General features: G+C 35.3%; 1 protein-coding gene across 1 annotated transcript in view; it reads right to left on the bottom strand.

The window, feature by feature from the left end:
- Positions 1-21862, bottom strand: part of LOC128867236 (uncharacterized) — a 219085-nt gene extending 197223 nt beyond the window's left edge. The window contains exon 1 of the mRNA XM_054108338.1: positions 20833-21862. Within this exon, the coding sequence (XP_053964313.1) occupies positions 20833-21862 (1030 nt within the window). The remainder of the gene's footprint in view (positions 1-20832) is intronic.
- Between the last annotated feature and the right edge of the window lie 1107 nt (positions 21863-22969).

Here is a 22969-nt window from a genome sequence, read left to right as displayed (position 1 = left end):
TTTGACGTTTTACATTTTTTTACAGTATAATATCTGAAAACTGCTTTGTGAAAATGTGAAGTGAGTCCGACGAATACTTTTCGTGTTATTCAACAATAGCAAAGGGCGCTCGGGCGCTCCGGACAGATAGCAAAACTTTAAATGCGTTTTTCTCAAAACTACGTTTTTTGAATTGATGATGACTGTAGCTTTAAAACCGCTTGGTAGATTTTAATAAAATTTATACTGTTTTTGAAAAGGAAGGAATTTTTTTTCAAAAATTTCGATTTGTTTTAAACAATTAATTATCGTTTTTTTTCTCGAAAATCTGCAAACTATTTCCTATTTGTTAATGTTGAAAAAAAGCTTCGATCGGGCACAAGATTATTAATTAGTAAAGCTAATTTCTCTTGTCCGATTGATTTTAGATAAATCTCCAAGGACTTGTGATGATCACTGCAAGGCTCCACACAAACAGCCATAATAAAATTAAAAAGATTTTTTTTTTGAAATTTTTGCTAAAGTGAAGTCGATGTGTTAATACTATCTTTTTAGTTTTGTAAAATAAAGCATCTGACTAGCAAAAAAAATTATTGAAAGTCGTAATTGTTTCGGGCCTCTGACTACCCCTAACCCCTTAAATTTTCTTTTTCTTACATTAAAACCCAACAATTTGGCAATTAAAAAGTAAAAATTGCAATATCTACTTAAGCTCTTTTACTTAAAGTCCACAAACATTTATTTAAATCATGTTTTTGCAGTGCTCCTACCACCAAACGTTGACTTATTTGCTCTGAAAGTCTGTTGTGTTTAGATACTCGCATAACAACTATTTGCCACATTCTCTCAACTCCTTGGTGTGTTTTTATGCTAAAAGCCTTTTAATCGATTTTAAATGGTTGTAGAATTATTGTGTTAATTTACATTACTTGCCACACAAGACTGCTCATGCACACGCATACACACACAAACATGGAACGATTGTCGCATGCAGCCTGCTGAAAACATACACACACACGCGCACACGTATGTACACTCTGCCTAATGCATACTGGCGGTTGCATAATTGAGTGTTAATCATGCCGAGTGGAATAATTTATGCCGCAAATGTTTTGCTTGCTTAGCTACCTGCTTCTTAGTGGCATATTTGCATGCTCTTTCTCACTCCCTGGCACTTCGTTGCTCTCTGTCTATCTTGTGCACTAATACTTACACATTTGCTAAACATCACATACTGCCGATACCTCGACTGTCTTTAAATTCAAGCTTTAGTAGCAAATTTCTGTACAACCACACGCTTTCCTCTTCTCTTCCCTCCTTTCCTCTTCTCTTCCTACGTCTTGCGCCGCCTTATTGCATTGTTTCAATTCGCCTGCTGTATTATTCGTTTTCATATACTCGTACACATTTGCATTTACCTATTCACCTATTACATTTCTGTTTCCCTATTTGCCTTTTGGCTAAATTCATTTGTGCTTTAAGTCTAAATTGCGTTTGGGAATTTCAAGGTTCTTCAAAACACAAACTGGTAAAATTATACATCAGGGACTATTTTGTGTGGCAATGCATTTATAACATTTGCTTGTGCTTCTGGCTTCACTCCTCAGCCTTACCGCTCAGCTGCGGCGCCTAAAAGCATATCAGATGTGCGCGTGTACACACATTCACATCGTGCAGGTGTTTGGTGTTTGAATGACGTTGGTAATTAATTTATTACACAAAGGTACTCATTTGGCAGTTGCATACTGATTTCTTGTTTTACTATTAAACATTTGAATGTTGTAATAATGATTGCATTTTGACTAAGTGCAGGTGATTTGGGAACTTGGAAAGCATTCAAGGTAGTTTTGTTGTACTAATAATACGGCACTTTCGCTAACTTCAGAGTCAAGTAGTTAAGTTATCGGTGAGAAACCTAATTGAGTTGCAAAGTAGGCATTGAACCATGGGTGCAAAAGAATGCCAAGCCTCTTTCGTGTGCTTGATAAGTCTCATTTTCTTTTCCCTTAAGACTCCACAGGGGCTGTTGCATGCCTATATCCGAAATGAATTGTTCAGGTATACTGCCCGCCTTGTAGTCATAATTAGAAGTGAAAAAAACTTGCCTTGATGCGATATACAGCGACCAATTCTCTTTATTTACAGGGCAGTCCACATAAGTTATCCTGGTTTTTAATTAAAAAAAAAATATTACAAAAACAATATTTTTCGGTTTAAATTGATCTTTTTATTTAAGATAAAATATTTCCATTATTTATTCATATTGTTGTTAGTTCAGTTTTTCCATACTTTCGTGACGGTTTTTGAATCTATCTCTCGAACGGCAAGCTGAAGCCCTTCTGCAGCCATCAAAGCTACGGTTAGCAAATGGGTTACTACAACCCACAAGCGAGCGAAGTAGCTAGAAAAAGGACGTCAATAGTGAAAGACGTGTTCTGCAAGTGCTCTTACAAAAGTGACGATAAGTTTGGGAAAAAGCCCTACGGTAGTGATAAAAAAGTGTGCAAGTGTGCTTCCAGCAGCTAGGGCAGTGACCAGTGATTGCGTCTGACGGGAGGGGTAAATACAGCCATTTCTTATCAAACTCCAAAAGAGTGAAAAAGACAAAAAAAAAAAAAATAAAGAAAAAACAAGGAAAAAAAGAAAAACTGAGAAACTATTAAGCAAACGGTGAAAATTGTTGTTGCTGAGAGAGAAAACAGTTGCTTATTATAAGCACATTTGCTCAGACAACGGCGTAACTTTCCTTTTTGTTTCACTAATCTCACAAAAAATAATAATAAAAGAAAAAATATACATACACATATACATAAATAAAAATTGAGGAATTATTTAGCGAGCGGTGCAAAGTGTTGGTGGGAAGAGAATAGCTGATTATTTTCTGCACATCTGCTCAGACAGCTACGCAGGTGAATGACATCTGACTCCCACAGGTATAAGCAAACCACCCAACAACATGCCGAATGAGTCTCCGAGCATATGCGGAGAATCGAAGGAAAAGAGCGATACGATCAATCCGTTTTTGAGGCGAGGGAGAATCGCTCGCTTATCTGTGAGAAAACAAATACTCACTCCTGAGCAAGAGCGCGCTGAAAAGCACCAATGCGAGCATAAAACTCCAAACATAGAAAAAAGCGACACGCAGCAGCAGAAGAAAGAGGAAAGTGAGCAAGCGATAAAGCGAGAATCAGACGGAGAGGCGCTACGTGTGATGGGAGGAAAAACAAAAGAGCTCATTATGTAGTAGGATGGAAGTGCAGGGGCATATCAACATTCCAATGAAAGACTTGGTGAGTGCAATAGAGAGGCTGCATCAGAGAGCATTAGACGTGCACGGCATATCTAAGCCACCCACTGTGCGGCCAATTAAAGCACACAAAGTGACACAATGGAGAACGATCGCAAAAAGCAAGCAAAGAGAGCCCGAAAGGCGGCCAATAGCGGGCGGGATACGCCCAATTCGCCGCAGCAAGTAGTAAAGTGCATCCGCTTTGAATCGCCGAGAAGACCAATAGAGGCCAGACCCAAAGAGCACCAACACTACTCCAACCAACCAAAAGAGGTGGTTGCTGTAAAAAACAAAGCGCCCCTAGGAGTGGAGGGCACCCAATCACTTGAAAGCTGGTCAACAGTGGTTAAACGTAAGACCAAAACCAGGCAAAAACTACCAACGAAACCTGTCGCATTGGTCCTGACAAAAGGCGGTGAACTTTCATACGCGGATATGCTAAAAAAATTTAATTGCAACCATATAGTAAAAAGCCATAAAGAAAGACGGCAAAGGACGAATTACTATTCGAATTAAAGCGGCAAGCTGATCCAGCTACTGAAAAGCTGAAGATAGCAATAGAAGGTGCCCTCGGCAAAAGTGCACAGGTTCGCTCCCTAACACAAGAAACGGCCATACAAATAAAGGCTATTGATGAAGTGACGTCCAGAGAAGAAGTGTTAGAGTCGATAAAAAATAGCCTGCCTGACGGAAAAGTTACGCTATCGGTCATTCAAGCAACGTATACAGCATACGGTGGCACGCAGACATGCACCATCAGCCTACCATCGGCGTCCGCACAAAAACTGCTAAGCCTGTCCAAAATACGTATTGGATGGGTTTACTGCCGCATTAGGGAAAAGCTATAACATGGTGCTACAAATGCCACGATTTTGGCCATCTGGCAATGAAGTGCAAGAGCGAAGATGACCGCACTACTCCTAGATCTTTCTCTACTGAAACCTAATTTAGCACAATTGAGCTTTAATACAACACAAATATGGCTTGAAATAGAGTTTTAAGTTTAATTAAACTTCACTTTCAAGCTCTTGCGATTTCTTAAATTAAAGTGAATGTCTAGCGGTACCTTTGTCCTAATCTTACCTCACTGTAAGTCCTTATGCGATGCTCTAGCTCATTCCGACACTCAACTTTCATATTCGCTAATTCAAAATTAGACCTCACATAACTGCTTCAAAACCAATGAGCACTGAGTGCGTACAATAACAACACTGCACCTATGAAAAAGCTTTCAGAAGGCGCCCGTATCAACAATTAATGCTAAAAAACATTTATATGCACCTAAGTAAGCCTTAGCCTAGCAAAATTGACATGAAGATTTTTATAACAAAGCGCAACAATAACAAAGTTAAATTGAAAAATCTTGTAGCAAGACTTGCAAATGTCAGTGAGTGTGGAAATAGCAGCGCAGTCGACATAATAGAAATCTATCTCTTAACAACCAGCTTGCAGCTCTGCTTGATTCTTAAATTTTTTTCCACACTTTCATCCCTTTGCACACACGCACACTAACTCTCATGCATCTCTCTCATTTTTGCAATGAAGCAGCAGCTTACTTTCACACTTTTACGCTCGCTTACACGCAATTGATTCTGTCCTTAAGTTGTATTGTGCGCTGTCAACAGTGCAACATGCAACATGCCTTATGAGTGGCTGCTGCAGCAGGCTTTACTTTGCAACACCCAAGACGTTTATGTGAAGCAAAGTAGCGTTAAGTGGCAACAGAGCGCAGTCAACAACGACGAATGACAGTTTTAAGTTAGACGGAAAAAATAAAAAATAAAATAAAATAAAAAATAAAACAAAAGAAGTGCAATTGAAAAAGTCAGCTTGGCAGGAAAGGAGTAATTGTGACATCTAGAGCTCGTTGAGCCATGCATGTGCGCGTGATCACGCATCAACGGTCCTATTCGAGCCATCAAAAACAAAAATATCGATAGCTCAAATTCCATTGCCGAATGGGCCACCCAAAATAACAAATAGCTGCAGGTATCCATGATTGACAAACACAAACGAACAATACATCCTATTTAGAGTAAAAGCTGTGCTCCTCTATGCACAAACACTTACTTAAATGCGTTGAACTGTAAAAATAATATATGGAGAGGGGTGCAAAATGTAGAAATGAAGAGACAAAGTTCCAAAAGAAATCAATGCAAGATTGATGACCCGCTTGTCATATATTCGTTTGTATATAAGTAACTAAAGGGGGCAGGGATGCGGGCACTCTGCGTTGCCAAGTGGAAATAAGCCCAAAATCCGCTTAGTATTCTGCGAAAAAGAAATTCCGTTATATGGGTGCGTATGCGTGTGCGCATGTGTGTGACAATGATAAGGTATTTGCCAGCAGCACAACCACAGCTGACGTTCATCATACGACCTGTCGTGCCAAAAGCTGATAGCAAAAATAGTGATGCGCAGCAAACGAGATTTAGCTTGGAGGTGTGTAGATTTTTTTTGTTTAGGTTTTTCTTTTACATTTTTTTTACCGAAAAAAGCAAATATTTCACTGAAAGTTGCTACTTCATTGTTATAATTCTAGGTTAAGGTTATTGTTGGCAACAAATTAAATTAAAAACGGATAAAAATTAAATAAATGTTATGATTTGTGGGCTATTGAGAAATAAAGACTTTTTAAGATTTAAATGATTGCGGAAATTCCCTAAAGTAATTGAAATGCTTTGTGTGCGTTAAGACATTCGCCAATGGGCAAGTCGCTTCTGTGAGATAATGCATTCAAGTTCCTGCTTACCGAACTATTGAACCGAGAGAATTACTATTTGTAGTGGACAAAGTAGAGAAGAAAGCAGAAATGAAGGCATTTAATCCACTATGATTCCCTGGGTTGTTTTGATAAATGCATAGAATTCACGCATGGTAGAGTTCTGGCAAGAGTGCTTTTGTGCGTGATGTACAACTTTCAAGTATGTAAAAGGTTCGTTTGAAAAGCCCACACAAAGTCAGAGAGATGGCACAACTGGCGCATGCCGAGACTATATTTAGTTAGTAGTATCTCTTAGAAGAACTCACACCAAGTTTCAGCCAAATCGGTATATGCATTGTTTTGTGGCATTCGTTTGAATCGAGGAAGTCGGATGATTTTCGTTTTCCAACACGACAACGCACCAGCCCACGCCTCAGCAGTTGTGGTTGTAAAATTAATGGAAATAGAGTCCCTACTAGTTTATTATCCTCCCTATTCTCCAGACTTGGTTTTTTCGGATTCCTCGTACTACTCTTTATTCTCCAATTTGAAGAAATGGCCAGCATGAAAAAGATTATATTCAAAAGTGGATGTGATTGCCGCAACGGACGGCTGTTTTTCTGACTTGGACAAACCCTATTTTTCGGAAGGGATCAACAAACTAGGACAGCATTGGACGATTTGTATAAGTCTATAGGAAGACTATGTCGGCAAATGAAAAAAAAATTGCCCCAAAGGATAAATATAAAATTCCACAATTTGTAAAACTATTATTAAATGGTGTAAGGCTAGAAATAGCAGAAATTAAGATAGCAACTGTAGCTATATATTTTCATGCAAAAATACCGTAGAATGCAGGTGGGTTTTTCTTTGAAGAACACTGACTGGCTGTATAGGACTGCTACCATAAATATCCTGCTTCGCGGAAGTAAAGTCTGGTAAACGGTGGCCGCCGTGACCGAATGGTGGAGAAAATAAGAGTGGCTAGAAATTCAACCTGCTTCGAGAAATTCTGAACGCAATTGTGCCCGCCTAGCGCAAGCTTCATGAGGCAGTTGGAGCTCTTCGTCTGCAATAGTTTGGTGCTTGTAGATTTTAAATTGAGACATTTATGGGATGAGCATTGATGGGGGTGGATATTGGCTTTCGATTTATATCGTTTAAGGACTTTTGGTATACCCTCGCGTCGCGTAGTGGTTGATCAATGTCAAGCTGCTCGAAATTATATCTGAGTGTCTTGCGGGAAAGGGACGCTTCTAGTTTGTTTCGCCTGCTTTGATTTTTTATATTTTATTTTTAAATTTTAAGTTTTAATATTTTATTTAGAATTTAATTTTGTCATTATTCCACTTTAATTTTTTAATTTTTTCTATTTTTTATTTATAATTTAGTTTTGTCATTATTCATTCTAAAACTTTTTATTTGCTATTTTATTTTGTATTTTTTAATTCATTATTTTTTTTAAATTTATTACTTTTTAATTTTTTATTTAGAATTTAACTTTTGTCATTATTCAGCATCCATCTTTTTAATTTTAGTTTTTTATTTTTTAATCTATTCCTTTTTAATTTAGTAGTTTTTAATTTTATGTTTTACGTTTTAAATTTTATTTTGAATTTTTTAAATTTTTTATTTTTCCAATTTCGTAATTTTTAATTCTTTATATTTATGCTTTAAGTTTTTATTTAATATTTAATTTTTTTTAGTTTCCGCCCCATACTTCAATTAAGAGCAGCGCATCTGCCAAGCTTATGCGTGCATTTTTTAATTCTTACTGTTTGTATACTTAAAGATATCCCAAGGAATAAATAATAATAATTTTTGGTTTTTTAATTAATTTTTTATTTAACTTTTAGAATTAAATATTTGAATTTTTCAATTTTTAAATTATTTATTTTATAACTCTTTTCAATTAAATGTTGGTTAAATTTCAAGGGCTGATGTTAAATGTAAACCATACCTAAACATAAAGTTTTTGCCTGCATTTCATTTAACATTTTTCAATTTCAGACTAATTCAAAGTGAACCATGGAAAGATACAAAATCGAGCAACCTGTTAAAGTAATTCAGGCTTATGAAAACGGGCGTTCAAATCAAAATGCATATCGCGCACTTCGTGATTTTTTCGGTCAATTTAATCGTCCAAATGTGCGTACAACCGGAAAACTTGTGCAAAAGTTTGAGCAAATCGGGTCTGAAGGAGATGTGAAAACACCTGTTGCATGATCGTACAGCTCGCACTGTAGAAAATATTGCTGCTGTTCGCGATAGAGTGGTTGAAGAGCTGTCCACCTCAACTCAATTGCACCTCTCACGCTCGTCGTTGATGAACATTATGCATAAAGACTTGCATTTATACGCTTACAAGGTGCAATTGACTGAAGAGCTAAAGCCGTCGTTTCAAGCGTCGTCAATGGTCAGAATGGTGGCAGGAAATGGCAACAGTGAATGACCAATTTTCGAAGAAAATCATCTTCAATGTTGAGCCACATTTTCACCTCAGTGGATTCGTCAATAAGCAGGATTGCCGCATTTGGGCGAATGATAATCCAAGAGTGATTGCCGAAAAACCAATGCACCCACAAAGAGTGACTGTTTGGTGCGGTTTATAGGCCGGCGGCATCATTGGGCCGTATTTTTTCCAAAATGAGGTCAGTCAGGCAGTGAATAGTGTTCGCTATCGTGAAATGATAACGAACTTTTTATGGGCCGAATTGTAAAATATGAATGTGGACGATATGTGGTTTCAACAGGACGGTGCCACTTGTTACACAGCTAACGAAACAATGGCTCTTTTGCGCGAAAAATTTGATGGCCGAATAACCGAATAATCTGACGTCGAGGGGATGTCAATTGGCCGCCAAGATCATGTGATGTGTCAAGATCATGTGTGTGTTGGACTTCCTTCTTTAGGGTTATTTGAAAGAAAAGATGTACGTCGATAAGCGAGCAACAATTCAAGAGTTAAAGGATGAGATAATTCGGCACATTAACGGCATAGAACCTCAATTATGCCTCAGCGTCATCGAAAATTTGGACCATCGGATGGAGGTGTGCCGCCGAGGCCGCGGCGGCCATTTGGCCAATATTTTGTTCGATGCGTAATTGAATCATACCAATGTTATCATAAAAAAGAGAAATGACAATAATTTCCTAAAAAAAGTGTATTTTATTAAAAATCAGCCATTTTATATTTTTATATTTACTGTTATTTTTAATTTTTTATTAAAAATATTTTTTTTTTCCTTTTTACTTTTCCGATTTTAATTTGTTAAATTAAAATTTTTCAATTTCGAATTTTATGATTTTTTAATTAATTAATTTTTATTTTTGCTTGAAATTTTGAACTTATGTGAAAAAAATTTAATTTTTTTATTTTTGATGCTTTTAATTTTGTAATTTGTTAAATTTAAATTTTTTAATTTCGGATTTTATAATTTTTTAATTAATTAATTTTTATTTTTGTTTGAAATTTTGAATTTATGTGAAAAAAAATTTAATTTTTCTTTTTAATCGCTTTAAATTTTTTATTTAATAATTTTTAAGTATAAACAGAAGATATATCATATTTACAAGTTTTTCGAGTCTTATAACTCAGAAATGTAGTAAATTTTTGTAAAATATGATCTGAAATGACGAAGTGACCTATTTGAAGTGTGTTTTAAAGTTACAAAACGTTATAAGTATATTGCAACATTTCTTTAGCCCCTTTAACTTAAATTGTCATATTAAATATTATATTTTGTTTTCCACCTTTTTCCTCTGTAGCTGCATCTACCTATTTTACATGACTTCACTCGCATACTCCTCGTAAGCCAGCACCCAAATTATGTGAACTCTCTCGCCTCACAAGAATCTCATCCTGCTGCCACTTCCTCATCGCCCACGTGCAGCTACTCATATTAATTACGCCTGATTAGGCTCTCATCATATTTGCTTTTGATTTTTCTAAATCAGCTCACAGTCCGCTTTCGCTTCCGCCTTCGCCAACATTCCCTGACATGTAGCTATATGTAGAGATATGAGCACACACACACACACTCACATATATACACATTCATGCAGATGACGATTATTTACGCTTGACTCCGCATTGTCTGCAGCTGGTTTTGCTCCATTTTTATTTTATTTTTGCCTTCCGTGCATGCCTTTGTTGTTGCCTAACAACTTGCTTGGAAATTATCGATAGAGGCAGTTTGTGGAAGTGGTGGAAATGATTGAAAAAAGGTTAACAACAGTGACAGCGATTTGAGTGCTGATATGATTTATTGACTTATAGTGAGCTCAGCAAGTGGAAAAGGAAATTGAAGATAAATGTGTGTGCAAAAACAACAACAAAAAAATTAAAAAACATGTTAAATGCTAATATTGCCTATTGATAATTTTAGTTCAGCCATACTAAGCCAATATTATCTGATCAATTTTCTAGGTGTGGATTGATTTTAATACGGCATAAAATTATTAGATCCATATTTTCAAACTTCGAAATTTTTTTCATATTCTCAGATTATATTTTGTTATGTCTCAGTTAAGTTTTGAAGTGTTTGCTATTTTTTTTTCTTTTGGAAAGTGGGAGGAAGGCTAGAAAGTAAATTTCAGCTATTCGAAAATGGGCAAGTAGCGGGAAAAAACTTTTGTACATCCCATATAAATATTTGATGTTCGCTCTATTAAATATATGGAAAATTCTTCAAAAGTTTCTCATGGCAGCTTAAGCCATAACGAGTTGAAGAACCAAATTTTCAAAAGCCATTTTCGAAGTCAATTAAATGGTTAAGCTCAGTTAAATAAAAAATATTAAATAGAACAGCTTATGAGGGTGCATTTCATACAAGCAGCGCATTTGTGAATTTGCTGAAATTGCTTTGGTGTTCCACAATAAAATTCTAATTGCATTTTGCAAATACTGGTGAGTCTGTATGTGTGTGTGTGCATGAATTCCAGGGAAAAGTGAAAGCATTTACTTGCGTACTCATGGGTATTGCCGCATACATACATGCAAGGGGTTTTTTCACTTTCTATGCACTTTTAGTAAGCTCTCCTTTTTTTTTTTAGCTGTTAATGGAGAGAAAGCTTTTATATTTAATTTGCCCGCGGAGACACGTTTATCACTTAACGCTAACAACGCATTAGCGGCAGCACAATTACATTATTGTTGGTGTGCCATATACCTGAATGTGTATGTAGTTGCGTTAGCGAACTCGGCTGGTTCCAAGGCAATTACTTGCTTGACCTATATAATTTTCTCTTTTACTCTTATTTCGAATTTGCGAAAAGAATGGAATGCGATTTGAAAGAAGGCGAAAGCATTCAAGCCAAGCGGAATGAAAATGATTTGAATCAAATGGATTGGGAGGAAACTAGTTTGGAAGGGGAACGGAATTTTAATGATTTATTGGAAAGAAATGGATCGGAACACGATGAATAGAAATAAAATGAGGTGAAATGGGATTTTAAAATGATATGAAATTAAGTGAAATTAAATTAAATATTAAGTAACTTAAAGTGAAATTTAATTAATTAAAAAAATTAAGCGAGATTGTTTAAGTAAATTTAAAAACAAGAGAGAATTAAAAAGAAGAAGAAAAAATTGCATAAAAGAGTTCAGTATAATTGTTTAAAATAGAGTTAAATACAATATGAAATAAAATAAAATAAAATAAAAACAAAATAAAATTAAGTTAAAACTAAGTTAAAAAAAAAAATAAACTAAAAAAAATAATTAATAAAATAATTTAAAATAAAATATAAATATAATGAAATAAAGTAAAAATATTATAGAAAATTCCGTAAAATAAATTAAAATATATTTACGAATAATATGAAAATTAAAAAAAAACATTATCAACAACAAAACGTTATTTAAAAGGAAATTTTAAAAGGCTATTAGAAAAATAAATAAAATTCTTCAAAATAAGTTCGAAATAAAAATTAACACAAAATAACAAGTGTTTAAATCTCTCCTACCTTCCGACAATTTGGAAAAAATCGAAGGTAGTATTCGTTCCGAAAACGGGGAAACCTTCACACTGCAAACCAAACGATTTCAGGCCCATTAGCCTAACCTCCTTTTGCTTAAAGGCTTTTGAAAAAGTCTTAGATGAGTAAAACAAAACCCAACTTGATACTAAGTTGATCTCTGAGGCACAACAAGCCTACACTAAAGGGAAATCGACTAAACGGCACTTCATTCACTGGTGCAAACAGTGGAAACTTCCCTTCACAATAAGGATTACTCTCTTGTCGCATTTATGGACATAGAAGGTGCTTTTAAAAATATTGAACCCAACGCTATTTTGTCTGATATTGCAAAATTGGGTATTAATTACTCCATCCGAAAGATGATCGAAGAAATGCTGCAAAATAGAATAATCACTTCACAGCTTGGGTTAAGCCGCATGAGAATGTACGTCGTCAAAGGCACTCTTCCAGGCGGAGTACTTTCACCCCTTCTCTGATATCTAGCTGTAAACCGTTTGCTTCGAAATCTCGAAAAAGCAGGCTGCAAGGCTGTAGCATATGCAGATATTATTGCTCTCTGCGTGTGAGGCAAACACCTGAGTACCCTCACCGAGCTCATGCAACGCTCAATCAATATTCTGTCAAAATGGTGCACCGAATGCGGACTAAATGCGAATCCAGCAAAGACAGATCTTGTTCTCTTCAATAGGAAACAACAATCTCCTCCACTGCAAAAAATAACTTTAAAAGGGGAATCATTACTCCTATCTGATTCAGCTAAATATCTAGGAGTTATTCTATATAGGAAGTTGAGTTGGAAATTGAACATTGAAAACAGATGTAAAAGAGCTTTCATAGCTCTTTATACTTGTAAGAAAGCTATAGGCAAAACCTGGGGTTCTTCACCTCGGATCATTTATTGGATATATACCTCGATCATCAAACCGATACTCTTCTACGGTGTGGTTGTATGGTGGACAGCACTCGAAAAACGGTGTAGAGTAGCCACAATTGATCGAGTCCAAAGAATACCCTGCCTCCTGATAACAGGATGCTTAAGTACAACACCTACTAAGGCTCTAAATACGTTGCTTCACATGTTCCCTAGCGATCTGGCTGGCAAAGCGATTGCAGCGAAAGCAGCGACACGCATGAATGCTATATCGAAATGGAATAAGTATCTTGGCCATTCGGCCATACTGAACAGGAACACTGTTATCTCTTCCGACATAGACTATCATGTAAGTCTTCCATCACCACCCTTGCTATTCTCCTGTTCACTCCCAACTAGGGAAGAATGGAAGACAAATCTAACCGAAATCGATGTCCCTCTGATTATATATACAGATGGTTCAAAACAAGACGGCAAAGTGGGATTTGGAATCTTTTCCAATTCTCCTCACATCAATCTATCATTTAGATTACCCGACTACTGTAGCGTATTCCAAGCGGAAGTATGCGCTATCTGGTATGCTGCGAAAACTATCTTAGAAAAGATAATATTACTAGAGGATATCCGTTTTTTCACCGACAGTCAAGCGGCCGTTCGAGCACTCAGCTCCTCTTATACCCACTCAGATGTGGTTCGATCCTGTCTCTTATCTCTTAACTCTTAACGAAATAAGTGTTTAGAATTCTGTCCAAGTTATCTGGATACCGGGTTACAGTGGATTCGAAGGTAACTGCAAAGCTGATGAGCTCGCAAGAGCTGGAGCTGCGCAATCAAATGTTAGTAACTTACCCACAATCCACATTCCGCTCTCAACATGTGAAATGATCATTGATCGCGAATTTCACAGCATTGCTGATCGGAGGTGGCGAGTGGAAACTACTTGCGTTACGACCAGACAAATCTGGCCATCCTACAATCTGAAACAGACAACAACCCTTATAAGTCTTTCGAAATACGAACTAAGGCATATAATATCTCTTATCACCGGCCACTGCCGTTTGGGCACTCATGCACGTTGGCTCGAAGCTTCTCAAAACGACCTGTGCAGATACTGCGAGGACGAAGATGAGCAAGTATCGAGCAGACATTTGCTGTGCAGTTGTCCCGGCCTAACCAGAAGTCGACTTGCTCTTCTAGGCTCTCGAACAATTGACAATCTAGCTGTACTCTCGGACCTGAAAATCAAATTTCTCATTAAATTCTCGAAACGAATTAATATCTTTGACCAAAATCTATAATAAAAATCTCGGTTAGGTGGGGAAATCATATAATATAATGAGCTCTAGGGCAACACAACGGACCCAACTTGCGGTCTATGTGGCACTCCGATGCGGGGTCATCCTTAAACCAACCAACCAACTCAAAATAAAAATAAAATAATGTAAAATGTATAAATAAAAAAAAAAATTATGAAGTTTTAGTACAAAAAAATAAAATAAAATAAAGACTCGTTTAAATAATTTGAGTAATATAAAAAACTATATTAAATAAAAATATTATATGAAAAATTTAATAAAATAAAATATAAAAAAATGAATAAATTAAGAAAATTAAGTAAAAATAATATGTAAAATTAACTAAAATATATGAAAGAAAAAATAAAAATAATTGAAAAATAATAAAATATGTAAAATATAAATAAAAGAAAATAATATAAAATAATATAAAACAAGATAAAAATCAAGTAAGATTATTTAAAATTTAAAATGAAATAAAATAGAAAATAATATAAAATTATAGTCAATTAATTTAAAATAAATTTGAAGGTAAAATAAATTAAAACAAAATAAATAAACTTGAGTAAAATAATCTCAAATAAACTTTAGTATAATAAAAATAATACATAAAAGCTAATGAAAATAATTTAAAATTTAGTTTTAATTAAAAATAAAAACTAAATAAAAAAATAGTTGAAATACTTCAAAATAAATTTTAAATTAAAATTTTATGTTTCAATAGGGCTTAGGCCGACAAATACTTTTCGAGTTATTCAACTATTAACAGAGGGCGCTCGGGCACTCCGGAGCGTTCGCAAAACTTTGAATGCTTTCAAAACTATGTTTTTTGAACTGGTGATCACTGTAACTTAAAAACCGCTTGGTAGATTTCAATAAAATGTATACTGCTTTTGGAAAACATAAAAAACGCGTGCCTGATCGAAGGATTTTTTTTTTTCAAATTTTCTATTTTTTAAGCAATTAATTGTAGGTCTTTTTCTCGAAAATCTCAAAAGTATTTTCTGAGGCCGCTATATGTTTTTAGTGTGGTAAAATTAAGCAATTGACTAGTAAAAACAAGTTTTTTAAAATCATTAGTTTTTCGGGCTTCTGAATACCTAACTGAATATCCATTTTTCGCAAACACTTGCTTTTAAATAAGCCGGCTTCTCGATAATAACACGACGAATTTTAGCTTCCACGTCCTCAGGTGTTTCTGGTTTATCGAAGTTGGCATAAGACTTTGCATACACCCATAGAATATATTCCGTATTAGTCAAGTGGCATAAACAATGTCGGCAGCTCACGGATTCATTTCGCGAAAGCAATCCTCCATCAATTTTGTGCCCCAGGGAGAGTATATTTATGATGATGCCAAGCCAAAGAGTCTTAAACAAATACAGAGCGTTGCTCGAGATCTGCTGTCATAGAAAATAGTGTTTCGAATTAAAAAGTTTACCGCCTGTAAAAAAACAACAACCTTCGTAATGAAATAATTTTCCAGAACGAACCACGAATATGCAAAACATGATACAACGCAAGAGATGAAATTAAAATAAATTAATTTTAAGTAGTTTTATCATTAACTGGATCCCAAGCTATGGCTAAGACAGAACTGACCACTTATACTTATAATAGCAATAAAGCTGTTATGATGTTTAATGAAAACATTCACGACTGTGGAGTGGGTGAACAATTTTTGCAAGCTTAACAATTCAATTACCTATAACAATTTTTTTTTTATGAAAAATGTTCCCAAAACTACTTCGACATGTAATCTCAACTCAACTCGATTTTCAAATATCTTTAGTAATAAAATATTTTTATCCAATAACTTCTTACAATTCTTTTGTTTGGGCTCATGCAAATATGCTTAGCAACTTTTCAAAAAAATGGGATTACATTTTGTTCCCAATTATTTCTACCCTATAACTTTCAGACTGTGCTATTATAATGATTTCTAACATCTTCCTTTTCATTTTTCTAATTAATCCCTTTCAACTCGTTATCATCTTGCTTCCCTTGTATTTGTACTTGCTATCTCCTCTCTGACTACTTCCTTGCACAAGTAACTAACTACCCTACGTGGTTACGTTGTATTCAACTGAGAGCCATTCGAATTTTTATGTATCTGTGTATATGTGGGAGCGCATACATACCAAAAGTATGCACACAAATTTTTATTGTTTAATATTTGTTTTTGTTGTCGTTTTTGGTACATTGCTAATAATACGCCAGGCGTAGCTCTCATCCAATAAGAGTGCTAATCTTTATAATTTTTTATTCTTCTAAGCATCTAAGCATGTGTGTATGTGTGCTCATTTTAATTTCACTCTCATTTACAATATGAGCGCGTACAACAATTCCAAAGCTAATAAACAATAAAAATAAATTGAAATAACAATTGCATTTGAGTTGCTAAGCAAAGGAAGGAGAAGGAAATATGACTAAGTAAACTGGCGAGTGGAGATGTGAGAAGCAAAGAAAGTGAGTGAGAGTGACAAGCATTATCGGGTTTATGTTGTAATGTGTATACTGCATGTATATGTTTGCGCTTATTGTAATCACTATAAAGCGTCAAGGAAGGCGCAGAGCAATTTATATTTACTTATTTAGCTCTAAGAAATTTGTTTGGAACTTTTTTGTTGGTTTTTTTTGTGAGTTGATTTGAGGCTTAAAAGAGAAGAAGAGACTCTTGACTAATTCTATAAATACCTCAACTGAGTTTTTAATCTAAGAAAAAAGTACTATAGGTTAACAAGCAAGTTGAAATGAATCCTCGAAACTAACATTGGTAGGCACACCTCAACTGTGACTGTAAGTTGGCATCTGCCTTGAAAGGAGTTTATTTCTATACAAAAATATTGCTGAAAATGAACTCCCACAGAACGCGCTCCCGCGTTAAGTTTGGGGCCCGATATTGAAATATGAAAGAAACACATAAATGAGAGAGTTTCTCTTATTATGCATGACCATTCACACTGCTGAGCGAACGTCTCAGCTTTAAATTGCGACTCTTCAACAATCCGCTTAATACCCCGAGTTTGAGTGAGCGAAAGTCCATTTTGTGAAGCCTGGAAGAGCTATTATGTGTTCTTGACAGCTTGAGAGTCAAAATGAACTTAGAAGGGATCCGAGATCTTAATATTGGAAAATCTGGCCTGCAGAAGAAACTTCTGCTAAGGGCCTAAAATGGATCGTCTCTGCTAACCCTTAAGTCTGAAAGCAATTAGCACCAGGTTCAATCAAATAAGTTTACTGCTAACGGTTGAAAAACTAACTTGAATTTAAATTCATATCCAATTCGATGTTATCAGTGTTTTAGATGCTTTACTATTTATTTATTTATGAAAGCCAAGACACGAAAGTTAAGGACGTGATGGGCAAAGGCAGAACAATGAGTCGATTCATAGACGCGGTGGAAAACGATTTCAAAGAGTCGCGGATACTCAAAAGTCTACTCCGACAATCATGCGGAAATCAGGGCCCTCCGGTCGATGATAGCGCATGCGAAACTGGTTAGAGAACGCCTGGCTTCACTTTCGATTGCATCCGAATTCTTTGACACAAGGCTCATCTGGTTTCCTGATCACATACAAGGAACATGTGATTTCCCCGCGAAGGGAGAGGATTGGGATCCCCTTAACAACCTGCGGTCTGCTCCTGTAAAGATGGGAATTGCACCAACTCAGCGAGTACTGGTCAACTAACCAAATTTTTAAGGTCGCGAAATCCATCTGGCCACGTGCGGATTGGGGGCGCTCGAGCGATCTTCTGAGGTTGACAAAATCTCAGCTCTCCAACTTCGTGGGTGTTCTTACAGGACACTATCAGCGAGGTGTGCATGCTGTGAGACTTGGAATTACCTCGGGCTCTTTTTGCGTCGGATGTATGCAAGATGAGGTGGAATCATTTCAGCACCTTCTTCTTAGCTACCCTGATCTCGTGAGGCTAAGATTTAGGCATCTTGGCTCTTACTTCCTTGCTACAGAAAACTTGGCTGCCTCTGCGTCTAATTGCCATTTTACCTCGGATGTTTTTTATGAAATTAAATTTGGGGAAAAAAGTGATTTTGCATACCTTATTTCCCACGACAGCCGGTTCTACGCCACCGACACGACCCGGATTTATATCCGGTCGAAAATGATCACTCCAGCAGCATTCCTCTAGCACATGTATGGGGAACGCATATGCTGCTACTACAACAACAACAACAACCATCCAATATTTCCTTATACTAAATTTCTCTTTCGGACCAAATAATTTTTTTTAGTATTTAAATACGAATAATATCTTCTTTTCATCCATAGCAATTGCATTGATCTGCATCAACAGTTCTTGCATAACAGTTATTTGTTACTCCTTCATTATTCTTCTTCTTCTTTGCGCACCAAACAGCTCACTTTAGGTATTTGCAATGCACAGCAGCGTGGCTCTTCTAACTTCACTTGCATTCTGTTTTCCTTCTCTTTTCTCGAATTGCAAGCAGCTACTCATTCATTCACTTCCTCGCAATCCGCTCCATTTAAGCTCGCTACATGGCAAGCAACATTTCAGCTTGAGCATTGGTGAGTTGTCAGGAAATCTCCCTCCCCGCCTTGCTTTGGCTATATGTTTTCATTTATTTTACTTCGATTCATTTCAATAGAGTTCGGTCACGTTTTGCATTCGATGCTGATTGCAATCTCATGTCAATTCAGCAAATATTTTTTATTTATTATTTTGCTGTTGTTCTTGTTTTCTTTTTGAATGAAAGAGAGATAAAAGTGGCGAACTACACTACTTTTCTATGAAAATTGTTTTGCATAATTTTTCTCAGAAAATTATTGTTTTTTAACTACACTCAGCAGCTTCATTGGACATGATACACTTGTTTTTATATAATTTCATTTGGTGGATGCAAATCGCAGAGTGCGTTAATTTCCTTGAAATGGCGAAACATGTTGCGAAGAATGCAGATCAACATTTATTTTTTTATCTAAGAGCACGAAATTCTGTGGATTAGCTGTGCAAATATTAAATTATTTATGTAATTGTAATTTATTTCGAGAAAATATATAGCCGCTTTGTTGTGCAAAGTAGAGCAATATCTTGGGCAGCATTTTGCGAATATAGCTAAGCATCATCCATTATTTTATCTAGGAATATGAAATTCCGTAGATTATCCGCACGAACGTTATATTCATATGTTAAAATTTATTTTGAAAAAATGTATTGCCATACATTGTGCAACATGTAGTGAATGTTTCGTAGCAACACCTATTTTCTTTCGGTAGGCTATCTGCATAAATGTTGAATAAATATTTTCTATGCTAAGCATACTGCAAGTTCGCGTTTCACGTGAAATGACTGTCAAAACCCACATAAATTGCATTGCCGTGAAATATGCTTGAAATTTCTTATGTATCTCAGGGCAAAGTAGTATTCAGTTAACGTCGTGAAAACACCGCGCAACATGCCAGCAACATGATGACCGCAACATTTGTTCATATCTATTTAAAATTTACAGGAAGATATGACATTTTTAAGTGAAACGTCTTCCCAAAGAGTTAAGTAAATCTTCTTTATATATTTTTGTATCAATATATAATACAAGTAAAGGGTCCGCCAAATAACTTTACGGAATTAAAAATGCTATAAAAAAGAAACTACTCAATATTTTTCCAAACTGTTTTTTCTATTTTGAAGTACAATCCTTCCGGTTAATGATGAAACACAACTTCATTCATATGGCTGCCTCGGCTAGCCATGCACCATCCCATACGATCGGTCCAATTTTTCAACACATTTTCGATTGTATGCGGCTGTATTTCAGCTATGACATCGCGTATGTTGGTCTTCAATGCATCAATTGTTGCTGGTTTGTTGGCATAACACTGGTCTTTGACGGCACACAGTGGTTCTAAATCGACGAAAAGCGGAAACAATTCAATATCTTGCAAACGGATAGTCCGAATGAGCTGAAAATTGGTACACTGAAAATTCATAAAATGTCTAAGCTAAAACTAGAAAAAATTTTGGAAATTCTAAATAGTTTTGAAAAACTACGGAATTGAAAATAATATTTTACAAAAACTTGTCCTTTTTCTATTATGAATAAGAATAAAAACGGATTTCAAACTCGTAAAAATAAATTGTTAACCCTTCTAACTGCTTATTTGTCAGGGTTGAAGTGACCCAAAGGTCGTTTAATTGCTAAAAATAAATAAAACTCAATTGCATTATTGTTTTTTATGTTTTAACTTATGTACTAAATCTAGTCGCAGTAGAAAAGTTTAAAGAAAATCATAATTTCAAAAATTAAGTTTAATTTCAAATGGTTTTAGTAAATATGGCGTTAATTAGCACTACTAATATTTTTTTGTTTTTGTGTTTTATTTTAAAAAGATTTTTTTATAAAGATAATAAAAAATCATTATGAAAAGGTATTATTATTCCTTAAGAAAAAAACGAATATTATTACTTTATTCGTTATTGTTAATATCGCGTAACAAGTTTTTTGCCTCATCACTTAAAATAAGAAATTTCTTTTTTGGAGTCGGTCTTAATTTGTTGATAAAAGGGTCAGATGATAGCAGCATCATGTGCATAACATCTTCATTTGTTGAAACCCTATCACACTTTCTTGTATGCAGATTCCGATAGCGTTTATAATCCTTGTTTCTACATTCTTGAGCTTCTTCAGAAAGCGCGCCAACAGAAAATGTACAGTTTTCAATTATTTGCTTACCATGCAATAATACTTTATGTACTGATGATGGCATGTTATACCATCCATAGTTGGCGACTAACATTTTTGCAGTATCATATGCATAATTATCAAATTTACAACTATCCACCGGTTCTGTGCAGGTTATTGCTTCTAAAATCACAGCACATCTATTAATTATTTCTTCTTTAACACCTGTTATTTCAGAAGCTAACGCAGGATTGGCAAAAAATCTCCTGGATGTGTTGCCATCATTGGTAGTTCCCTTACCTTGCTTTACCATATCTAATCTAAGTCCAGTTTTCTCCGCAAATTCATTCTGAATTTGTGCTTTTCGCTTTTCTTTTATTGGACGCGTTTCGGCATTCGTTTTCCAGCACATTATTGGTAAGTTATATGCTATATGTAAAATGTATTCCATAAATTTGATACGCGCGAGTAAAGGAGACATACCAAATTTGATAGCTTCAGGATTTATAGGCCGAGCTTTAATTTTTTCTAAGCAATTCATTTGAGATGTGGTTGCGAGACATATGAAGCAAGAAGAAGATGCAGGAGTTTCGGTTACAGCTTGAGCCGTTTTGCCATCCAACATTGTAAAGAAAAACTCATGCCGAACTTTAAAAACTCGATTTCGTATATCAACAACTGAATCTTGTATTTGTGCGATTTCCGCGTCTACTCTATTTTTTTCAGCTCGAATCTTTTCAGGGGTTTCCTTTGCGAATTGAAATTGGATACATCGACAATATCTCGTAGAAGAAGGACGTTCGTTTTTCCATACTACGTTGTTGTTTATTCGACAGGACAAATTTAATGGCACTATTGATGTCATAAATAGATTAGAATCACATAACTCTTTATCACCAAGTTTTTGGCTGTATTCGCATTGTCCAGACGCACCATCACAACCCCATTTAGAATACATTATTAATGATTCATCGTCAATTTCAGCGATTTCATCCTCAGTCATCGAATGAAGCAGCCGCTTTGATATGTGGTCTATAAGTTCTTGTAAATCAATAGACGCTGAAGTATCCGTAATTGTCATGCTTTCAGGATAACACCTTTTCTTCGCATCCAAAATCTTACTATAAGGAGGAAGAATATCGTGGCCCTCTTTTTTTAAACCTTGTCTCAAAACTTGGTATTGGTATTTCGACATTTCCGTTTGTATAAATATAGCAAGTGCTTTGTCAGCGTCGATATGGTGCATTTTTGGAGCCTTTGTGCGTGATTTAGCAGCACTTTTAATTTGCTCATCGGAATATAATGAACGAACTTGACTTATTTTATATCGCTTAGCATGCGTACAGCAATTCTCAAACTTTTTTTGAGGTCTACCGACTCTTTTTGTAATTTTTTTTGAAACAGAAGCACACTCTACATCTAAATTGAAGTGAAAAACTCCTTCAAGCCAACTACTATACTTAGCTTCAAATTTGGCTTTTGTCCTGCTACAAGTATTCCATTTTTTATTGAAGTGTGGTAAAAATCGCTGTTTTATTTGAAATAAAACTTTTTGAATTTGAGAATCGCTGACGTTAGGGTAAGTATTTTTAAAGAATAACTGTAATTTATCAAGATCGCGATTATTATCAATGATCTTTTTATACAAAATTTTATAGGAAATCGAAAAATTTTCCATTTCAATAAAGTAATTCAATAAATTCTAATTATTTAAATAAGTATACTCGTATAGAATCTACGGAATGTTTGGTTTGTAAGAAGGAGCGAGTATTTTCCTAGTAAGTGCAGTATGTCAATGAACTTACACAAAAAAAGATGGCATCAAAGTAAATCCAACTGCATTAATCAGAGACTGAACCCATTACAAAATGTTGTCTAAAAAGCTAAAAATTAATGTCAGGGTTGAAACTTTGATAAGATAGAAAATATTTATTCATTAACCAGTACACAATATACTTGTAAAACAAATTATTTACATGAAATATGAAATTAAGCAAAATGCAATTAGAAGAATGTTTTCTTGCTAATTTCGAATAAAGGCAGCTAAATTATATTTGTCGAACTCTCCAAGATAACGCTGCGATTCGCCGGTGGCTACACTTTTTAATGACATTTATTTCAACTCCTTAACTTTATTCTCAAAAACATTTTTTTATTATTCCAAATGCTACTTCGACCAGTATTTGTA

The sequence above is a fragment of the Anastrepha ludens genome, chromosome 6 (genome assembly GCF_028408465.1).
Source record: "Anastrepha ludens isolate Willacy chromosome 6, idAnaLude1.1, whole genome shotgun sequence".
NCBI lineage: Eukaryota > Metazoa > Arthropoda > Insecta > Diptera > Tephritidae > Anastrepha > Anastrepha ludens.
Note: the sequence above shows the minus strand (reverse complement) of the source record. Positions and strands in the feature narration are given on the sequence as shown.